This window comes from Hippopotamus amphibius, chromosome 4 (genome assembly GCF_030028045.1).
Source record: "Hippopotamus amphibius kiboko isolate mHipAmp2 chromosome 4, mHipAmp2.hap2, whole genome shotgun sequence".
Classification (NCBI taxonomy): domain Eukaryota; kingdom Metazoa; phylum Chordata; class Mammalia; order Artiodactyla; family Hippopotamidae; genus Hippopotamus; species Hippopotamus amphibius.
The window spans coordinates 84,937,841-84,961,820 of NC_080189.1; the positions used below are offsets into that span (position 1 = coordinate 84,937,841).

The following is a 23,980-nucleotide window of genomic DNA, read 5'->3' on the forward strand; positions in this document are numbered from 1 at the left end:
TTCTTTTCTGGTTGTTTTTTCAATTGCAGAGGAAGTGGAGTTGCCATTCCTTCCTAAGGACAGTGCCTTCTTTTGGTGCTCTGGATTTTCTTCCTCTCTCCTCAGGGATCCAGTTACCTTCATTCTATGCCATTGAAATCGCTTTGCCAAGGTCTCCAGTGACTCTCTTGTGGATAAATCAAGTGAACACTCTTTTGGTCCTTATCTTACTTGAACTTAGGAAAGGATTTGACTCTTTCCTTAATACATTCCTCATATGGCTTGTGAGTTCCATGTATTTTTGTTGTTGTTGTTGTTTTGTTTTTTAACTTTCTAATTCTAAGTGCTTTTTTTCAGCTTTCTTTAGATGCTTGTCATCTTCATTTTGCCCCTAATTCAGTGGTTCACTCCCCCGCCCCCCGCGCAGCTGCAAGATTGCTAAGGAATTAAACATTTCCATCAGTAACAGTGATTCACTATGTTAGGGTTCTGCCAGTGGTAGAGGATAGGATTGATAGGGTTGGTGAGCAGATGCATAGTTTGAAATTTTGTGAGGTGTTTCTGATGTGCCTCTTGTAGGAATGAGTAAACTATAAAAGAGAAGCGTTAAGGACAGTCTGTCCTTAGATGCCAGATCCAGTGGCCAGTATTCAGCCTTCATTGCGTTTGTATGATCTTTGACACTACTGACTACTTTGTTTAAGCTGCTGCTTTTGGTTTTTGCCATTCTCTCCTGTTTATGTTTCTCTCTGAACACAAATTCTTTGATTGCTTTCATTTTTTTTTCTATCTACCTCCAAATTTTGGTGTTTTCCTGCTGCTGAACTCAGTTGTCCTCAGTTTCCCTTTTTTGTGCGTGCATTCTAAAATGTCTTCCTAAATCATCTGGTCTTTTTTTTCATGGTATGAAAATTAAATTATGTATACAAATATACACATATACAGCCTTTACCGCTCTTCGGAGCTATAAAACCACTCTCTACTGGACATTTCTATCTTGATAGTGAACAAGCACTACTAATTCTACATGTAAAAACATATGTATGGACAAATAGAATAGGCTCCACACATGAAAAAGTGAAATGAATTTTTTTTTAAACCCCTCTCCTCTAACCTTTTTCTCTGTTACTGTTAATTGCACGTGGTAAGTTAGATGTGTGCTTGTTCCCGTGTAAGTTAGTTCCTTGGAGGCAGGGGCACATTCATGTTCATCTTTATGCCAAGATTCCTGGTGGGCTACTTCATGCAGAACTCAATTCCCTATGTCAGTTAGTCAAGAAACTCGGGAATCATCCTTTAATTCTTGGTCTACCTAATCACCCACTTTTCAGCTTGTCTCTAAGTCCTATACATTATTGTGTCTGAATATTTGTCAAATTTGTCTCTTCCTTGACATTCTTGGTGCCACTATCTCAGTCTTCATCCTGTCACTTGGACTGTTAACATAGCACCTTACTGGCCTCTGTGGCTTTATTCCATGGTAAATTGGCTTTCTTGGAAAATAGAAAAAGCCCTGATTTTGTGGTGTATGCCAGTTTTCATGGTGTAAGTATCCTTACCATGGTCATTTTTAAGATACCTACATGTGATGTCAGCTGGCTCACACAATTCCCAAAAGGTTAACAGTTGGCTCTCAGGAGCCAATCCAGGCCAGCCCCAGCACACCGCCGTGTGGCTAGTCCCTTTTCAGTTATCCTCCATACTGCTGCCAGAAACTGTTCCGCAACACAAGACTGACAGAGCTCTTTCTTGGCTTTAGAACCTTAAGTGAGATATGGTCTGAACATTTTGGATGTTTTACCAGCCTCTTTTCAAACTGCACCCCAACCTTCCTTTGGAGCCTCAAATCCTATCATTCTTTACCTTTTCTGCTCAACACACACTGTGATCTAGACATGCTGAAGTCAGTATTATCCTTATTCCTCAAAATGTGCTATTGCATTTGCTGCCTCTAAACTTTCCGTCTTGGAATAGCCTTCTGCAGTTGTCTGTCTGACAGGATCCTTAATTCTGAGAAGTACTTAGCAAACTCGAAGGAGATGGGGTTCTCAGAATTACGGCCAATGTAGCAATTTCCTTCTTTCACTCCACTACACCTTGAGAGTAGTCAAGAATGATTCTTTGCTTTTAGCAGAATGATACTTCCAGCTGATATATAGATTAACTCATTCAACCAGTATTGTACACCTGCCATGTGTCAAGCATTGTTCAGGCTTTATGGGTGTGGTAGTACACAAAACAAAGATCTTGCTCTCGTGGAGCATATATTATAGTGGATGTAGACAATTGAAGTTTTCTTGTAAGTACTCTATGGCTTGTTAGTTTCGTAATCTCTGTCAAGGCAGTCTTACCTATATGTACCATATATGCCTAGGAGATAATCGTTTATACGTATATTGACTTCACTTCTGTGTATCTGTTTTTAATTCATAATTCTCTCCATTTTCCTTTCACCCACAAATTTGTGGATTTCTATACAGAAAGATATCTTCTTAATATCTAGCATCACTTCTTTTTTCTTTCTCTTTTAAAATATTTTTATGTATTTTTTGGCCACACCGCGCAGCATGCAGGATCTTAGTTCCTCGACCAGGGATCGAACCCCTGCCCACTGCAATGGAGGCTTGGATTCTTAACCACTGGACCTCCAGGGAAGTCCCTCTTTTTTCTTTCTCTGAAGTGTTTACTTTCAACATGGTTTCTCTTTCAATTTACTTATTTCACCCATAAATCCAAAATTTCAGTAATACCTGTAAGTTTGTATTTGCCTGCTTCTATTAAAATTTCAGATTCACTTTATTATAACAGTATTTGTGCATCAATTTGGAGATATTGGGCACCATAATTATGAAATACAGTCTATTTTCCTATTGTTATTTTCAGTGACCTTGTTTTCTTGTATTAAAAGCTGTGGTTAGTAGTTTTTTTGTTTTTTTTTTCAATCATTTACTTAATATTTTCCTTTTGACTCACTGATTAAAAACTAGCCGTTAGGAGTAGGCATAGCAGTCCAGAGCATGGGCCCTGTAGCTAGACTGCCTGGGTTCAGACCGTGAGGTTGCACAAGTTGCATGCTCTGTCTGTGCCTGTCTCTTCACCTGTGAAATGGGGAGAATGATAGTTCCAACAGCGCTGTGTGAATATTGACTGAGTTAGTATATATAAAGTGCCTAGATCAGTGCCTGACATAATAAATTCTTAGTGAATACTATCACTCTCTTCTGCCGTTGCTACTACCTCTTTCTTCTCATTTACAACAGAAAGCCTTTTCAGTAGTTTCTGGTGTATAGAAAGACCTTAAAATATGTTACTGTGATTATAATGGTTCTGTTGTTTAGTATCTGTGGTTTAATGCAGTGTAGTTAATAAGGATTTTTTTCTTATTTTTTTTTTCCCAGAGTGTTATAGTGACTTTTTAAATGAAGACTTTGATGTAAAGACTTACACTTCTCAATCTATTCATCAAGCTGTAATTGCTGAACAACTAGCAAAACTTGCCCAAGGAATCAGTCAGTTGGATAAAGAACTGCACTTACAGGTAATTCCAGTCTTCTGGATCATACAAATTATTCAGCCCAGAGTGATAATATATCATTTTTATAATCCTTTTATTATTTAATCTAAATGAGTATTTACGTGAACAAATGTGTATTTTTCCAAGTATATCTTTGAAAAGTTTTCTGTAAACTACTTTTTGGTAGTTGAAAAATGGATACACCCATCTCTCCAAAACCTTTTATTCATACTTTGTTTTCATCATCTTAACTGACGTGGAGAGAATATAGGTAGGCAAAAAATAGGATGTCTTTGATAAATACAATAGAAAATGGAATTTTGGAAGCAGAATAGTGTGAGTAAGAAACTGGGATGTTCCCATCAGCAGTTCACATTTTATGAGCACAAAATGTAACATTTGATGAAATTACAGAAAGTTAATAAATTTGCGGTGGATAGAACACAATGAGGAGAGTTAGGAGATAGGTCTGAATCTCAGTTGGGCTGTTTTCATATCATGTAATGCTTTAAAAAAAAAAATCCATGGAGTGAATTTTTGGAGTCAGTAAGGGAGAAGTGGATATTGTAGAAAATCTTGACGGTTCCTTCCTCTTCTACAATTCTGTGATTTTTATAGGGTGGTTTTATGGTGTACTTCCTAGTGCTGCCTTTCTTTCTAAGTAGACACTTAAATATTTAAATGAATGAACAGATTGCATGAATAAATGAAGTATTTAGCAGGAAACCTAGATCTAGTATAAGAAACGTTCCCTTAAATTTTTTGTGTCTTTATCAATTAAAAGAGCGGCTTGGTTTGGACAGGATGACTTCTAAGGTCAGTTTAACTCTAAAATTCTGATTAGATAATTAGAGATCAATGTTTATTGAGAAACATTTGTAAGACAGTTTTAATTGTCAGGCTTTGCTTTAGGCTATGGGGATAGAAAAATGAGCGTATTTCCTGGCTCTCTAAGGATTCACAGACCAGTGGCAGATACAGACAGAAATGATGACAGGCAAGTGATGCCAGTTTTAAATAGAATAGTACAGAGTGTTTATGGGAGCAGGGGAAAATGCACTTAATTCTGCCTTAGTTTCTCAGGGAATAGTTTTTTGCAGGAGCCACCTGAAATTTTTTCTGCCTTTTTTTGGTTGGCATTTTCCTTATTCTTTCATGTAGTACCGTCTCTGAAGGAATCAGTAAAAATTTAAAATCTATTTAACATCTCCTAGAGGAGGCAAGTGACAGTGGTTTTGGATGTGAGGTAGAGGAAGTCTGAGCCCTGGTATGATATCTGAACCTGCTATAATTGTTTTCCTGCAGAAGCAAAATTGGGATAATGCTAACAAAACCTGTAAATAAAATATAATAAAAATAATTTAAAATATCACTGAGGTGATTAAAATCACAAAAGATGTACTGAGGTATGTATTAATCAGGGCTTTAGCACAGGAAACAGAAAACACTCTATTTAAAGCAGGAAGTTATTTAATACAGAGAATTGGATGGACAGCTAGTGGACAGAGTTGAAGGATCTACCACACATGCAACATAGAGGCCTGGAAGCTCCTGCTGTTACCTCCCATGCGACTGCTGAAGTTCAGCTTCTGGTTGCTTGGTAACTGGACTCTGGGATGGTCAATACTGCTGTCTCAACTGTCTCTAAATCTTCAGGTCTCAGGACTGTGCTTCCTGGCTGAAACAGTAACGGGAAGATAGCTTTCCTCTTTCTTCTGTCTTCTGAATCTCTTGGAAAGTTATCCACTTGAGCACAGGGGAGTCTATGAAAGTGTGGTTTTAGGCTTTTCAGCCTTTCCAGAGTATCACGAGGGACAAAGAATAGAGAATTAGAAGAAAATTCATCTTGTTAGAATGGACACATTAATGACCATATCAGTGGATTGGGGAAAATTCAGATGTCTTCTGGATAAGGGACATAGGAGACCAAAAGTAACACTTATTTTAGATATGTGATAGAGGAACTTGCTAGAATCACAGTGACATCTGAAACAGGACAAAGTGGAGGATTCAGGGGTTCCAGTGAATGAATCTTTGCTGATTAGGAGCTTCAGTTTACAGACTAGACATTAAACTTCTTATTCATTGTAATAAAGGGTGAAAGATAATGCAGAGTCCTGCATTGTCTAAAGATTTGCTTGATTTCTTGATGTTTCTTGGACTCTTTTGCAGGTAGCCTTTAACTCATAACTTTTATGGGTTTTTTTGATATGGCTATTCACACTGCCCTAATTTTTTTTTAAAAATACCGGTCTTCTTCAGGGAAGAGGGTTTGCTGTGACATTAGGAAGCTGGAAGCAGAGAGATGTTCAGGGAGGTGCTGACTCTGCTTTATCTTTCCAAATTAGAATGTAGTCTTGATGATGCTGAATTAAGTTCAAGAGCTAAAAGAACCTGATGTTTGAAAACACTCTTTAAAAGGAAAGCATGTATTAATTAGCTTGGCAAGAATTAGCTGTTTTTTGTTTTTCAGTTTTGGCACAACTCCTGCACATCCCACTAGGAAACCACAGGGCTAGTGAAAAGACTTCTTTGGCTCTATGTCGAGCTATACGCGTGTTTGTGTTCCCACTAATCATTCATCTCAAACACACCTTTATAACCTGTATTTTTTTTCTTTTGTATTAGCATTTTCTCCCTTTCCATATAGAGAGAGACCTTCAGTTGTACATTGTGGTTACAAATTAAAATACCCAGTACTTGCAATGCTGATTATTCATTCTTGATTTTCAGGTCGTTGCAAGACATGAAGATTTATTGGCACAAGCAACTGGGATTGAGTCTTTGGAAGGTATATTTCCATTAACTATTATACATTATATAGAACTAGCCCAGGGCTCGGAAACTTTTCCTGTAAAGGGTCAGAAAGTAAGTATTTTAGACTTTGCAGGCTATACTGTCTCTGCAGCTACCAAACTCTGCTGTTAAAGAGTAAAAGCAGCCAGGTAATATGTAAATGAATGTGTGTGGCTATGTTTCAACAAAATTGTAATAAAACTTTGCTCACCCCTGAGCTAAACTCTCTGGGTTTTGCTATATGTAATGAGGTGGATAGACCTAGAGTCTGTCATACAGAGTGAAGTAAGTCAGAAAGAGAAAGACAAATATTGTATGCTAACTCATATATACGGAATCTAAAAATGGTACTGATGAACTCAGTGACAAGATAAGAACAAGGACGCAGATGCAGAGAATGGACTGGAGAACTCGAGGTTTGTGGGGGCAGGGGGTGAAGGGGAAGCTGAGACGAAGTGAGAGAGTAGCATAGACATATATGTACTACCAACTGTAAAATAGATAGCCAGTGGGAAGTTGCTGTATAACAAAGGGAGTTCAACTTGAGGATGGATGATGCCTTAGAGGACTGGGACAGGGAGGGTGGGGGGGAGTCGCGGGAGGGAGGGAATATGGGGATATGTGTATAAAAACAGATGATTGAACTTGGTGTAACCCCCCCAAAAATAATAAATTAATTAATTAATTAAAAAAAAAACTCTCTGGGTTTAAATCCTTGCTTTGCCACCTACTATAAGTGTGACTTTAGACAAGTTACTTAACCTTTCTGTGCCTCAGTTTTATCTATAATGGAGGAGTATTCATATGTACTAATATTGTGTTATTTAGAAGATTAAATGAGTTAACAGAATGCTTAGAACAATTCCTGGCACATATTTAGTGCTTTTGTAACTGTTAGGTAATTAAAACAAACAGGGAATGCCAGTGGTTATAGTGGTTAAGACTCACACTTTTACTGCTGAGGGCACGTGTTCAACCCCTGGTCGGGGAACTAAGATCCAGCAAGCTGCTTGGTGCGGCCCAAACAAACAAACAAAAACAAAATCAGCTCCACCAAAGTGTGGAAATAGGCTTGAATTCTTTCCTTGTGTTTGGCTTTCATTTATTTGTTTATTTATTGGCTGTGTTGGGTCTTCATTGCTGCGCGCAGGCTTTCTCTAGCTGTGGCAAGCAGGGGATACTCTTTGTTGCGGTGTGTGGGCTTCTCATTGCTGTGGCTTCTTTTGTTGTGGTGCAGAGGCACGAGGCGTCTGGGCTTCAGTAGTTGTGGCCTATGGGGTCCATTGTTGTAGCTCATGGGCTCTAGAACGCAGGCTTAGTACTTGTGGTGCATGGGCTTAGTTGCTCTGTGGCATGTGGCATCTTCCCAGCCCAGGGCTCGAGCGCGTGTCCCCTGCATTGGCAGGTGGACTCCTAATCTCTGCGCCACCAGGGGAGCCCTGTGTTTGGCTTTCTTTGAAATGCTTTTCAAAAATGAAAGTACAGTAGAATAATAATAGATTGGATTTTTATTATTATTATAAAAAATTCTTATTTTTGTTTGACTGCATCTTTTATGAATTTTTCATTCTCTTTATTAAATTAAACTACATCTCATAAATATAAAATGTTAATATTGTATTTTCCATTATCACTTGTGTTGTGATTACTATTATTAATCATTGCACATCAAAAGAAAGCTAAGTGATTTTTCCCTGTGTTGATAAATTAAGAAGGAAGGATATTGCTTTCTGTGATGCAATAGTCTTTAATGCTTCCCCTAGTGTTTTTTGTGCACACTCAAAGGTATTCTCAGCATGTGCGCTGTTTTTAAGGCATCCTGAAGAAGAACATAGTATTTTGGAAATAATAGTTTGACTGTTATTTGAATATTTAGGATAGATATCAGACTATGTTCGTGGGAAAATTTAGAGGCTCTAGGTACTGACTTACTATTGAAAATTAAATTTTTTTAATCTCATAATATTTTTATACGTTTCTGGAAGCAAGTAAACAATACCTTGTTTTTAATGGTAATTTTTGTAAACAAATGATAAATGATTTTTTTCCTTTGTAGAAACCTATAGGGATGTCATGGTATGTTGATTTTGAGTGTATATAGGTGTAGATGAATCATCATAATAGAAATACTTCTCACTGTGGTTTTCTTATATGTGTTTAATTCTTATTTTAATTGGCTGCGCCATGCGTCTTGTAGGATCTTAGTTCCCCGACCAGGAATTGAACCTGGCCCACGGCAGTGAAATTGCTAAGTCCTAACCACTGGACCCCCAGGGAATTCCCTATATGTTTAGTTCTGTAGTGTGCTGATTTTCCCTAGAATGCTTTTCAGTGATTAAAACATTTGAAATATGCTGTTAGACTGAGTTGGAATGGCTGTCCATTGGTTGAGTGTATACAGTACAAAGGCTGACTTCTCTGAATTCCTATGATAATCTAAGAACATTCTCCAGATTATTTGAACATAAGAAGTCAAATTAGTATTGATTTTAGCGTGATGTGTATTTCTAAGCATTCATTAAAATTTTTGAGTTGTGTGTTGTGTATTTGAAAATGAGTATTATCCCAACTTCTACTTCATCTGCTTTTTCTCGTATATATAAAATTTTTGCCATATAATTCATTTGGGGATATATTTATTTAGCCTATTTTATTAAAACTTAGTGTCTTCATTTTTTGTTCATTTATTCATTTAAATTTTAATCGAGAATTTGTTAGATTCCAGGCAGCTGTAACAATATACAGAGTCCCTGTCCTTATGGAGTTTGGATGTTTATTTAATTAAGCCTATTTTATTAAAAAGAGATAGCCTAATTTATTCATTTATTTGCTAACTCAGTCAAATAGTAATTGAGAACTTGTTAGATCCCAGGTACCTGTGAACAATAGACAGTGTCACTGTTCACATGATATTTATGTTCTAGGTAGGGAATTAGACCAAGAAAAATGTATAAGTAGGGAACTTCAGGTGTTTGTAAGTCCTAAAAGAAAATAAAATAGATGATGAGGTAGAAGGAGAGTCCCCTACTATCTAGGATGGGCAGGGGATGCCTCTTTGAGAAGATGACATTTGAGCTGAGATCTGAATGATAAGAAAGAGCTACCACATGACTCTCTGGGGAGGAGAGTGTGGTCAGCTGGGGGACCAATAAATGTTTGAAGGTCAGAAAGAAAATGCCAGTATGACTAGAGTTTAGTGAATGAGGGAAAGAATTGTAGGTGAGGTTCTTGGAAAGGAATTCTGATTTTCATTCTAAATGCAGTGGTAAACCATTGGAGGGTTTTAATTAGAGATGTTATGTGATTAATGCTCTAAAAAGTTTTCTCTAGTGGCTCTGTAGGAAGGCAAGAGTAGAATCCAGGGTACCAATTTAGAAGCTATTAGAGTAGTAGAAGTAGATGGTGCTTTGAATTAGAGTGGTGGATGTAAAGAGAGAGAAGTGGATGGGATAAAATGGGAGCAGAGTTGATAAGATTTGTTGATGGGAAATGAAGAATCTGAGGGGAAAAAAGTCACCAAGAGTGATTCCTGAGATTTTAGTGTGAAGAATTGGATAGATGATGGTGTAACTGAGATGGGTTAGACTGGAGAAAATCATGATTTTGGTGGGGTGGAAGTTATCTTGGGTGTCTTAAATTTGTCATAAGAAAGTTTAGGGCTGGAGATTTGTGTGTGTGGGGTGTGTGTGTATAGATAGGCAGATATAAAGAAAATCTATATAGATATATGTACACGTGTATGTATGAAATCTGTATTTTATTGAACGGATAGTGTTTAAAACATTGGGATTGAATGAAATCCCTAAGAGAGATTCTAGATGGAGAAGAGAAGATGGCTGAGGATCAAATCTTGGAATAGTCCGGCAGGTAGAGATTTAACAGAGAAGGAATAGGAGCAACTAATGCGATTGAAGGAGGGAATGCAGGGAGTGTGATGACTTGGAAGCCTAGAGAAAAATATATTTTAGGGAGGGAGTGGTTCAACATGTCATGAATTTCTGAGAGTTCAAACAAGATCAAGACAGAACTGATAATAGAATTTGGCACCTTGGAGATTTCTGGTGACCTTGACAAGATCTGTTTTGGTGGAATATGTGTGAAAGCTATTGCAAGTGGGTTGTGGAGAGAATAAGATGTAAGGAAGTGATGATAACGAGGAAAGCCAGTTCATTCTTGGAGGTTTAACGTCAGTGAACAATAAAACCAGCAGAAAATTGGAAATCCTTGGGTCCAAAAAGGATTCCATTGGACAGAACCATATTAAAACATTTATATGTGGATAGGAATATTAATTAATTCTTAAATTACTGCATCTAATATGACAACATTCTCTACCTAAATTTATTTAGAATGCTGTTTCAAAACTACAGCTATACCAATTGCATATAGAAACTGAGTTTTAAAGAATGGAGTTCAAAATAATTAAATTGAAAAGCCCACTTTTAGGCATATAAAATAGTAAAATTTAAGATCTGTCTTCCTGAAAATAATTTTACAGTTTTATACAGTTCTTCATCATGTTATGTAAATACAGAGTAAAGGCAATACTATACTTGCTGTCCATATTTATTACTTATCTAGCATTGGGGGTTAGAGAGAGTATACCAGGAGGAGAGTACCTCATTTCCAGATAATTCATGGCCTGGTAGACCAAGCTGTGGACTTTAGTTTTAACATAGGAGTGAAGGGGAGACTGGGGAAAGGTTTGTTTTGTGTGTGTGTGTGTGTGTGTGTGTGGAAGGATTTTAGCAGTTGAGTGTTATGATATAATTTGCACTGCCAAAGATCACTCAGGCTTCTTTTTTTGTAATTATAGTATAATACATGTTAACAAGAAATTTACCACTTTAACCATTTTAAACTGTATAATTTAGTGCCATTAATTACATTTACAGTGTTGTACAACCATCATTATCCAGTTCCAGAACTTTTTCATCACCCCAAATGGAAACCGTGTACCCATTAAGCAGTCACTCCCCATTCCTTGTCAGACTTCTTTGGTGGACAGGAAAGACTAGTTAGAGGTTTTTGCAGTAGTCTAAATAAAAGATAATTGGTTAGATTATGATGACGGCAGAAAAAAATGGAAAATTTTTCTTTTTCTTTTAACTTTTTATCCAATTTGTAAAGTAATATAAGCTGTTATGTTTTCCTAGGTGTCCTTCAGATGATGCAGACAAGAATTGGGGCTTTACAGGGAGCTGTTGATAGGTACTGTTGTTCACTTTGTAAATAAATGAAATGGAAAGATTTTTATCCATTGATATTTTGAAGATGATTTTGTCACTCCTCTTTTTGTTTTTCCTTTAGGATGAAAGCAAAAATCGTTGAGCCATACAATAAAATAGTAGCCCGTACTGCTCAACTAGCAAGACTTCAGGTAGGTCCTCACTTGTCATTTCTTTGTACTTTTACTTCATTTTGTTTTTATAAGTGGACAGATTTCAAGAGAATGAATTATGAGGAAGTAAGAGAATATGAGAGAAAAGGGGAAAAATACTAACAGCTGTAAAAGAAGATATTCAGTTTAAAAAATAAAAATCTAAAGTATTCAAGTGAATTATTTTCACTCTTATTATTGCTGTATATAATAATTTTACTAACTTTTTAGAATTCAAAATTATTTCTCTTAATAGAGAACAGGAAGAAACCTAACTTTTATCCTTACAGTTTGCTATGATAAAATGTAAGGGAACCCAAAACTATGACTTCTATATATATATATATATAATAGATACTTCAGTATTTTAATCTTTGCTCTTTCTGGGTCAGTTTTTGCCAGTTGACCTTTCTTCTTGTTATGGGTTTTATTTTTATGCTTTTTTGCATTCTTGGTAATTTTTGATTTTATACTGGAAAAGTGTGTTTTGTGTTAAGGAGTCCTGGATTTTTAAAAATTTCCTTGAAATGGTGTTAGACTTTATTCTTGTTCACAGTTAAGTTAGTTGGAATTAGTCTGATCTTTTTGAGCATTGGTTTTAAATCAGGGGTCCCCAACCCCTTGTTAGGAACTGGGCTGCACAGCAGGAGGTGAGCAGCGGGTGAGGAGCAGAACTTCATCTGCCACTCCCCATTGCTCGTCTGAACCATCCCCCACCTCCGGCCGTGGAAAAATTGTCTTCCACGAAACTGGTCCCTGGTGCGAAAAAGGTTGGGGACTGCTGTTTTAAATCTTTGTTAGCGCAGTTTTAGAGCATCCTTTAGCCTAGGGATGGTTTAACCCTGTTTACTGCTAGGTCTTTCTGCTGGGAACTCTGTGAATTGTTTCAGTGTTTCTTTCCTTGTGCTTCCTCGCACACTTGCACAGATTGGCACTTAGAGGTGAGGCCATCTTTCTGCAGTCCCCCAACCTCTTCTTCCTGGCCAGTTCTCCAGCCATAAACTCTAGCTATTTTTGGCTTTCCTGAAGTTTGATCTGTTTCCACACATCAGAGAGACTCCTGTTCTGTTTGCTTCTGCTCTGCTTCAGCTAGAAAGTTGTCTCCCAGCAGTAAATTGGGATAGTTATTAGGCAGATTTTCTTTGTTTTCTTTCTCCTATGCTGTTTTTCAATATATTTTGTCTGAAAATTTTATTTCATGTATTTTGTTCAGTTTTCTAGTTGTTTAAAATGGGAGGGTAAATTCTGCCCTATCATTCCATCATTGTTAGGAGTAGAAATTGCCTTCATTAAAAAAAATTGAATTGTAAGTCACATACTATAAAATTCACCACTTTAAAGTGCACGTTTAAGTGTTAACTGAGTGGTTTTTACTGTATTCACAGGGTTGTGCAAACATCACCACTGTCTTATACCAAAACATTTTCATTACCCCAGAAAGAAAACCTTACACTCAATAGTAGTAGTAGTAGTAGTCTATATAGTAGTCACTCCTCCTACCCCCTTCCCCCTCTGTGACTCAACTTTCTACTCTGCTGTCCATCTGTGGATTAGCCTATGCTGGATATTTCATATAAATGCATCATACATTGTATGGCATTTTTTCACTTAACATAATGTTTTCAAGGTTTATCCATGTTGTAGCATGTGTCAATACTTTATTCCTTTTTATGGTGAAATAATACTCCATTGTATGGATATACCACTTTAAAAAATAAATTTATTTATGTTTTATTTTTGATTACTTTGGGTCTTTGTTGCTGCTCACGAGCTTTCTCTAGTTGTGGTGAGCGGGGGGCTGCTCTTCATTGCCCTGCATGGGCTTCTCATTGCGGTGGCGTCTCTCGTTGCAGAGCACGAGCTCTAGGTGTGCAGGCTTCAGTAATTGTGGCACTCGGACTCAATAGTTGTGGCTCACAGGCTCTAGAGTGCAGACTCAGTAGTTGTGACACATGGCTTAGTTGCTCTGCGGCAGGTGGGATCCTCCTGATTGAGGGCTCAAACCTGTCTCCCCTGCATTGGCAGGCGGATTCTTAACCACTGAGCCACCAGGGAAGTCCCTATACCACATTTTTGTTTATCCATTTACGTTGTGACCTATCAGTTGATAGATATTTGGGTTGTTTCCTCTTATTGACTATTATGAATAAGAACTGTTATGAACAGTTGTGTACAAGTTTTTGTGTGGACATGTTTTCTTAATTATCTTGGGTATATACCTGAGAATATATATATGCTAGGTCTGTGTTTAACATTTTGATGTATCAAATCAATATATGTACACCTTAAACTTACATAATGTTATATGTCAGTTATATGTCAACAAAGCTGGAAAAAACACTTTGAGGTCCAAAGCAGCTGCACCATTTTACATTCCTATCAGTTATACTTGAGGGTTTCAGTTTCTTTCTTTCTCACCAACACTTTTCTTTTTAATATAGCCATCCTATTGGGTATGAAATAGTATCTCATTGTTTTGGTATGAATTTCCCCAATGACTAGTGATACTGAGCATCTTTTATTTTGCCTATTGGCCATTTGTGTATATTCTCTGGAGAAATGTCTGTTCAACTCTTTTGCTCATTTTTAAAATGAGTTGTCTATTTCATCCCTCCCTCCCTTCCTTCCTTGTTACTTTCTATACTTGGCATATACAGTTCCATCCTGTTCTGGCCTCCAATTTAGATGTTGAGAAGCTGTCATTCTGACCTGCTCTTTTGAAGATAATTTGTAGGTTTCCTCTGGTTTCTTTCTAGGAATTTCTCTTCTTTTTGATTTCCTTCAGTTTCACAATGGTTTCTTTTTATGCATTTCATGTGCAATTCGATTTTCTTCTATCTATGAGTTTCTCTCTTTCATCATTTCTAAGCCATGCTTTCTTCAAATATGTATCATTCACTCTATCCTTTGTCTTAGATTCTGATAAAATGTATGCTCAACTTTTTTTTATCATCTAAGTCATTTCCCCTCTTTCCTTATTTTACATTTCTTTTCCTTTTCCTTTCTCTGGAGTTTTTTCTGTTAGGTTTTCTACTTCATTAATTCATTCCTAATTACTTCCTATAGTTAAAATAGTCTATTATTATTTTGCTAAATTTTGGTTATTGTAAGTTTTATTTTTAGAAGTTCTATGTTTCTTTTCCTAAAGTGCGTAAGACCTATTTCTTGTTCCCTGACTTTAATTTCTTTGCATATATTCTGCTGACGTATTCTGTTGCCTAACTCTGGTGGGTGTAGTGTTTGTAATCTTTGTGGGTATGTTTATCATGGTGGTGTTTGCTGATTCTATCTAATGGGGTCCAGTTTTCCGGGTGCCTGGTTATCTTTTGCTGTGTGCTGGACATCTTATTTGAAAAGTTATTTTTTGGAATATTTGAGTCCTTCAGGGAGGATTTGTTTTGTTTTACTGTGGCAGCAGAAATCATTACCAGTCCAAGAACAACATTAAGTTTAATCACTTTTAACTCTCTTCCTCCACTTTGTCTCAGAGGCTATTGAAATGTAGGATCTAGTTTTCCAGGATTAGCAAGTGCTCTCAGAATGCAAGTGAATTTGCTTCTTTTCTCTTTGGGTTCACTCTGCTTTACTTTTGACTTGGTATTCCCATCTGTACTATCCTTTCTTTGATGCTTTTGAGACATTTTTACATTTTATACAGCAGTTTTAGTTCTTAGTGGTAAGCTAAAAACCTAGTCTGCCATTATTGAAAATAGGAAACTTACATCTTATCTTTTTTTATAAAGTAAACATCAGATTATTTTATTCCCCTGATAAAATTATTCAGTACTTCCTTAACATAAAAGAGAATGAAGTCTCAAGTCCCTTTGTGTTATGGCCTCTACTTGCCTTTATCAATTGAACCTTTTGTCATTCTAAAAAAATTTATTCTGGATACTAGTCACACTGAACTGCTTACATTTACATTCCGAAATGTGCTGGAGATTCTCATATTCATTCCTTTGCACATTTTTCTCTCTAACTCAGAATGTTCTAGTCACTCAACAGATTCTAATTGGTGTGTCAACTTTTCTGTGAAGTCCTCTCTTGCCCTTCTGACAGAGCAGAATATTTATTTATTCATGCATGTTATGTGGCACGGCATGTGGGATCTTAGTTCCCCCACCAGGGATCAAACCCACACCCCCTGCGTTGGGAGGGTGGAGTCTTAACTATTGGACCGTCAGGGAAGTCCCAGAATATTTATTTTTTGGTTTCTGCGCTATCCTGTATATGCTTCCATTATAATACCTTCTACATAGTTTTCCCTTCCTCATACTCTCCTGTAAGACTAAGCTCCTTAAAGGCTATGATAATATATTGTGAATATTTGAATCTCTAGCCTTAGCATAGTCTTGTATACCATATTAAATGCTTACGAAAAGAGTTAAATAATTTATTTCTTGGTCTGTGCCTTAGTTGTAATGTTTTTTAAAAATATGTAGCATATGTGACTCAACATGTATTATACTAAAATTTTTTCAATGGGCTTATAAATGTCTCCTATAACAATTTGAGAAATATAGCATGTGAGAAGAGCTAAAATGTCAGTCTTTTTCAGAAGGAGAAATACTTAAGTTTTTTCAGAGATAACCACTTAAGGATATGTGGGGCAGTAAGGATACATAGGAAGCTGTCTTAACAGTCAAAGAGGTATCATGGGACAGTGAAGTACGGCTCAGCCTACAATAGCGCTGTAACAACCACCCTTTCCTATAGCTCAGGTCCTGCATCTTTGAGTCTCTGTCTGCTACTGTTTCTTACTGCTGCCATGGATTAACCCTCATTCTCCTTTTCACTTGCTCATTGTTTCACTCCTGCTTCTTTTGTCTCAAGGCTTCTGCCTTATCCTGTACACCCACTTTCCTAAAGAGAACAGTGTCTGTCCATAACAATTTTGGGCAGTTCTTGTACAAGACAATGTCATAAGTCACTGTTGATAGACTTTGTGGCATAACATTGAGCTAGCATTTTTTCCCTGATCTCATCAGCTGTGGCTGAGGTCACAAGGTCATATGACCTGAAATACCATGAACCACACATAACGAACTGCCTAAGCTACTTTCCTGTGGAAGGGGTGTGGGTACTGCAAGTGCTGCTCAGACTGTTGGAGCTAATGTTTTATGTTAATATAAACATTAAAACAATACTTAACTCCCCTAGTTAATTGGGGTTTAATTATTGCTTTTGAGAATAACTTTTTCATTTTGTACCAAAAGTCATAGCATTAACTGGAATTCATTTCTTACGAAAGAATAGACTAATATGGAAGGATGGTGTTGTTAACTATGAAAAGTGATTATGCTGCTTATATCTTCTTTACAGACCTCTCTCTAATAAAATATTTTATAAAACATTTTGGTCATTTGGCCATATATGGAAAGTAACTTTTAGTTTAGTAAACTTTAAAATATTTTTGTATTTGAAGACAAAGAAGTGTTCTTATTAGGAGAACTGTTCAGGACTGTTAGTCTTCATGTGCCTCACATGATGTTTTGATTATAGATTATTGCTTAGTTTTAGGCAATACATTAAAATTTAATTTGTTAAATTAAACATATAAGTTTACTTCTTTGCTTTCAACTCCAGATCGTAAACATGTCAGAGTCATGCACTTGTTTTTTCCTGCTTTGTTTAATACAGTCTTTTGATAGGAAGTTTTAAGACTCTTACTTATTTTTGCCACTTAGCTAGGTATTCATGATAAAAGTTTTTTTCATGTTTACGTGGGACTTTAACAATGTATGAAAAATTTCAAGTATTCTAATTCAATAATTATATTTAGAAGTTACATATCTCATCACTTCATGAATGAGTAAACTGAGGTTGTAAAAGTTACTTGAAGTTCATATAGCCAGTATGCAAGTGTTAAGAATGAAACAGAATTTTTTTCTCTAAATTTAGTATTTTATGCTTTTGATCCTGTGGAATATATAAAAAAGTAGAAAATTTTTTATTTTCCCCGTTTTTCAGAACCTTGCTTGTAGGTAGGAAAATAAAATCAAACCTAGGTTCATAAAGCACAGATGAAGAGCACTGGGCTAGGGGTTATGAGACCTGACACTCTTCATCCCTCTAGCTGCGTGGTCATGAACAAACTTTAGCATCTTTTTTTCTGCAGCTTTAAGATACAATTGACAAATAATGTGTATGTTTAAGATGTATAATGTGATAATTTGGTACATGTATATATTGTGAAATTATTACCACAATAAGGTTAGTGGCACATATTTCACTTTACATAATTACCATTTTTATTGTGCTCATGGTGGTTTAGTTTCTTTTTACAACGAAAGCTTAAACTGAATCTGTGAATTCTCTTTCAGCTCTAAAATGCTGTGATTCTATGAAGCTGTGATAGTTTCTTTTATAAATGCTTTTATTTTTTGTGGTTATATAAGCGTGAGAGATCAGGATTGTTTGTATTTAAGATTAACACTTTATTTTTATTATTGTTATTAAATATTAGCCGTAATTTTCTATATTCTTTTTTAAATAAATAAATTTGTTTATTTATTTATTGGCTGCGTTGGGTCTTCGTTGCTGCACACGGGCTTTGTCTAGCTGCAGCAAGTGGGGGCTACTCCTCATTGTGGTGCTCAGACTCCTCATTGCGGTGGCTTCTCTTGTTGCAGAGCACAGGCTCTAGGTGCACGGGCTTCAGTACTGGTGGCTCATGGGCTCTAGAGCGCAGGCTCAATGGTTGTGGCGCACGGGCTTAGTTGCTTCCTGACATGTGGGATCTTCCTGGAGCCGGGATCGAACCCGTGTCCCCTGCATTGGCAGGCGGATTCTTAACCACTGTGCCACCTAGGAAATCCCCTCTATACTCTTATTGTAAAAAATATTACACTACTGTATAGGGGCAACTAAGTTGAATAATTTTGGTTGAATTATTATAGAGGAAGAAAGATGAAGGGAGAGAAGAAAAATATGTCTAGGTACATTTTGATATCTTTATTTCTAGTATTTAATTGTTCATGAATTGACTCATATGCAGTCTTACCTTTAGGAAGGAAGTTCATCTTAGAAATTTGTTACCATTCAAACTGCTTTGAAGTCTGAGGGCTCTTTGGAAGTTTATTTCTGTTTTAACCATTTTTATTCTGTTCACTTTGTCTAGACATTTCCATTTTAAACTTTGAGGAAACTTTAATGTTTCTGTTTAATCTTTTTATTCTTTGAGCTTAATTCATTTAAATGCATATGATATGAGAAAGCAAGAAAGAAATGGCTTCAAAGTTGTTTTTGCCTTGAATGTAAAATCCCTATGATTGTGCCCTCAATTACAAGAAGGTACTTTTACATGTAATTTCTTTTGCTTTTTATCCCCATTTTACTCTCTCCAGAAAGCCTTTTCTTTGTCTAAGCAGAAGCTTCTGACTTCATCTTTATACATGAATACATGAGTTGAATTTAATTATCACCCCAAGAATCATCTCGATCTTGGCTCTTTTTAGTAACATTGTTTGCTTATGAACTGCCTCAGAGTTTTTCAGAAAGAAATTTGTAAGAGCTTGTTATCCCTTACATAGAATATTTAAATTTTTTTAACTTTAACATTATATAAGAAAATGAATTTTTAAATTTTCAAATCTTATAAGTTTTTAACACTCATGTTTTCAAAAATATAACAGCTTTATTGAGGTATAATTCACATACCTACATATAAGTTTTTTATCTTTTTAATTTTTTTCGCTTTTTATCATTTGACTTTAATTTTTAAAGTCGCGTATTAGCTTTTCAATTTAAAGTTTTTAATTTAGTTTTTTTTGCTGAAATTATGTAAGTAAGAAAATTTGAGAAAATGTTGGAATGAGGAAGGAAGAAATGGTTCATAAAACCTTTCCTCTTTTTTTATGTTCATGTTTTATATGTACATAGTTTGCACCATATACTTTTGTAGGGTCCTTTTTAGTTTTCAGTTGATATGATATCAAATAATTTTATCTACATTGTCCTGTGGGGCGAAGACTTAGTTTACTGGCTTTAAAATTATCCACCAAACAAGTGGTGGAAGGAAGGAGGGAAGAGGGAAGATAACAATACCAGCATAAGATGCCAGTGTCCCCAAACACTGTGAAAGCATATAGAGCAGCTAGGATAGCAAAACCAGAGAACCTCTGCTGGTGGAAGTGTTGCTGGGCTAGTTTGGGAGCTAGTGCTCAGGGGGCACAGCAGCTCTTATTTCTGCTCTGGGAAAGCCACTCTCCATGTAAGACGTCGAGCCACTGTGAGACTATCATGCTGTGGGGAAGCCCATGCTGGCCTGGGCAGATGACAGGTAGAGAAGCACTGAGGCACCAGACAAGGGACGTGAAGCTCCATGGTTAGCTGAGTGCAGCAGAGTGAGTAATCCTAGGGATACTTGCATGCAGCGCTTGAACCCTGCCTGAATACCCGACTCACAGAATTGTGAGGAAGAACAAATCATTTAAAACCACGACGTTTTGGGCTGGTTTCTTATGCAGCAAAAGATAGTTGATATAGCAGCCAAACTGATTTTGATGTATAGAGCCTGCCATCCTCATAGAATATAGGGACTATTGCTCCTATGTCCCTTTCCTTAGGAATCTGATAGATGCTGTACTTGAGACAATCAAAATGACTAGAGAAACATCAAAGTAAAAGCTAGTGATAACATTAGAACTAGGAGTAAATGAGGGATATAAAGTAGTGTGTAATGGCTGTGTATTTTGACAAATAAAATTCAGCTATAAAACATTGTGGGGAGAATATGTGCAGGATGGTTTTTTTAAACTGTCTTCAGCAGTCATATTTGTGTTTGTAGTGTTGGTTTTGAATTCAGGTAATGTTTTGTTTGTATCGTGTAGCAAAGCAAATGAATAATTTTAAATATTCTAGTTCTGTTATCTCTTATGTCTCTGGAGCCAGGAGTCTCATTGTGGAAGAAATAATTTACAGGTGTAAGTTAGAAGATTAAGTAAACACCCTGTGCTCTTGATTTTTAAGTGGCAGTATTGGTATGAACTCATAAGATACTTTAATTTTATCTTAAAATGGTGTATACATTATATGTCTATGTTTTTGTACGTATGTATATGTATAATGCTAATCTGAGACTGTTTTATGTGTATTGTAGAATCAAGCAAATGAATATTTATGTGATATTTTAATTTTGACATTTCTTAACTATGTCTACTGAAAAGTCTCAGAAATGAGCAAACCTGGTTCCCAGAATGTGGTCTTCAAATGCTGCTGACTTCTAAAAGAAATCAGGGCTTCTTTGATAAATCATTGATTCCAGATCTGGGGCATGAAATATACACAATGATCCTGGAATATTTTTATATCATATACCAAGGAAACTGTCAATAACTACTAACTGGAGTTGTAACAAAAGAATTAAGGAGCCAACTTGAAGAGACTCTGGTTGGTCACTATGTCAGTTTTATCACTGCAAGTACCGTGTCCCAGGAAATCTCTTAGTGTCAGGCAAATCAGTAGGGGTGATCACCCTTAGAGGCTCCCACTGGCCAAAAATGGGACAATGTGAGCATCTATAAGGATAATAGCTACAATGGATTGGCATCTTTTATTATGTTTTTCTTTTTTAAAAAAACATGAATTCATTTGACTGCGCTGGGTCTTAGTTGTGGCATGCAGGATCTAGTTCCCTGACCAGGGATTGGACCCAGGCCCCTTGTGTTGGGAGCACGGAGTCTTAACCATTGAAACACCAGGGAAGTCCCCTTTTATTATGTTGAAATCTGTAAGTTCATAATGATATCTAAAACAATGAACCAGTTGTTCATCTTTGGTGGCTATTAGGAAAGCAGTCCTTAATTTTGAAAACTGATAAACCAACAGAAAGAATCCAGTGTTTATTGTTAATTTTCTGTGTGAACAGTACCACTGGATAAACTAATATAGATGAGGTAAAGTTTCTTCTCATAGAGACGTTTTACATGCTAGGAAATACAGAAATACAGACAAAATGATAAAACTGGAGTATCACCATTTTGTAGTCATTATGTTTTAATGGATTTTTACAGAGTATCAGTGCCTGCTAACAACACAGAGAGAGAATCATACATATGTTATAAATACACTGCTACCTAGTGAAAAAATTTGCCCAGAATATTAAACCTGAATCTGATGAAACTGCCTACATCTAACTACTAATGTATAAGGAATATAGAAGGCAGAGGAACTTGTTAAACTAGGGGAAGGCAATCAACTAAACCCAGTCTGTGGGAAACTGTATAGGACAGATGATCCAATATATTCAACAGATTGCAAAAAAAAAAAAAAAAGAGCGAGAGAGATGCTAAGGGAACCTATATAGATTTAAAAAGGGCAAAATTAAACTCTAGCATTTAGGTATATACACTTAAGTGATGAAGCCATAAAGGAAAGTAAGGAAGTGATTACCAAAGAAGCCAGAATAGTGTCTCTCTAGGTTGGGCTGTGGAGAGTAGGGAGGATGGATGGAGGGTGTCTTGATTGGGAGTGGGTACACAGAGGCCTTCTTTAGTGGCAGACATTGTTTTGTTTCCTGATCCACATGGTAGTTCCAAGTTCATTTAGCTATAATTTCTGTGTGTAGTTTTCTGTATTTGTAATATCTAAATCTGTATTTTAAAAACTTAATTTTTTAGAGCAGTTTAGATTCACAGCAAAATTGAGAGGAAGATATAGATTTCCCATATATCCCTTGCCCCTACACATGCATAGCCTCACCCTTAGTCATCATCTGCCACCAGGGGACTTCCTTGGTAGTTCATTGGTTAAGACTCTACCCTCCCAATGCAGGGGGCCCAGGTTTGATCACTGGTCAGGGAACTAGATCCCCCATGCATGCTGCAACTAAGAGCCTACATGCCGTAACTAAGACCCGGCAAGCCAAATAAATAAATAAATAAATATTTAAAAAAACAAACCTGCCAGTCCCTAGAGTGGCACATTTGTTGCAATTGATGAACTTACATTGATGCATCATGTCAAAGTCCATAGTTCACTTTTGGTGTGTAATCTATGGGTTTTGAAAAATATATAATGACATATATCCATCATTATAGTATCATATGGAGTATTTTCAGTGCCCTAAAAATCCTCTGTGCTCTGACTCTTCATTCCCCCAACTCCTGGCAACTGCTGGTCTTTTTACTATCTCCATAGTTGTGTCTGTTCCAGAATGTTGTATAGTTAGAATCATACAGAGTGTAGCCTTTTCATATTGCCTCTTTCCCTTATTAAAATACATTTAACATTCCTCTGTGTCTTTTCATGGCTTGATAGATCATTTCTTTTTAGTGCTGAATAATGTTTGTATTATAATTGGTAATAAAAGTCTGAAATAAAAAATAAGGAAGAAAAGGAAATTGATTGGAGTGGCAGCAACTATATTAGGAAATGTTGAGAGTTGGTGCCTTATAGATTATCTAAGACATGTTGACTGAGGATTTTATTAAATACTATCCTAAGATGATTCAACATAATCTGTTAGTAGAGAGCCACTGAGGTTTATTAAAAAGATGGCTGTAGTGCTGAAAACTGTTTCTAAGAAGATAAATCTGGCAAGATGAATTTCAGTAAGAGACTGGAAAGCTAGCCAGGAGACCACAGTGTTAAAGTGAAGGTGATAAAGATTTGGATTAGGGTGATGCTTGTAGGAATAGAGGTAAAATAACCATTGTGTTATGCAACAGAAGAATAATCAGTAAGACTTGGTGACAGATTAAGTATGGTTAAACAGAAAAGCATTAGAAATAAGTTCAAAGCCTTCATGTTTGAGGGCATATCCTTTATTGGGTAGATACTGTGGAATTCTGAAAGGACAGTTCTTGGTGATTAGACTCTAGTAAGATCTGCCATTTCTCCTCATGATGTATTTAGAATTCAAGAGGAATGATTGCTTGGGATTCTACATTCCAAATGGTACATCTAAAAATATAATTCTGACAAGCAAGAAACTGGTAACAGTGGTTGTTTTTGGTGAGTGCATAGATTTGAGACATAGAAATATGAGAGTGACTTTTTAGGTTGTAATGTTTTAAATTTTGAATCATATGCTTCTATTACCTATTCAGAAAATAAAATTTAATTAAAATATTTAGATGCCTAAATCTTCCAGTTTACAGGGGGAAATTCTTACTTAACATTCTTTTATCATTTTAAGTACTTCAGACTATAGTGACTCAGAAAAGCAGTCAGGTAAACATGTTTAATACTTGGCTGCCTTGGATTTACATATGTTCATAAACATATATTTGATTGTATGTTTGTGTATGTTGTGTGTGCATGAGTGTGGCTGTGTGTGGCTCTGAGGTGTATGTGTATTTCATTCAGAA

The 23,980-nt window shown here is 36.3% G+C and overlaps 1 protein-coding gene across 1 annotated transcript in view; it reads left to right on the top strand.

Annotated features, from left to right (window-relative positions):
• Positions 1–23,980, top strand: part of COG5 (component of oligomeric golgi complex 5) — a 266,210-nt gene that overhangs the window by 1,895 nt on the left and 240,335 nt on the right. Inside the window, exons 2-5 of the mRNA XM_057733615.1 lie at positions 3,378–3,517; positions 6,227–6,284; positions 11,446–11,500; positions 11,600–11,669. Of these exons, the coding sequence (XP_057589598.1) occupies positions 3,378–3,517; positions 6,227–6,284; positions 11,446–11,500; positions 11,600–11,669 (323 nt within the window). The remainder of the gene's footprint in view (positions 1–3,377; positions 3,518–6,226; positions 6,285–11,445; positions 11,501–11,599; positions 11,670–23,980) is intronic.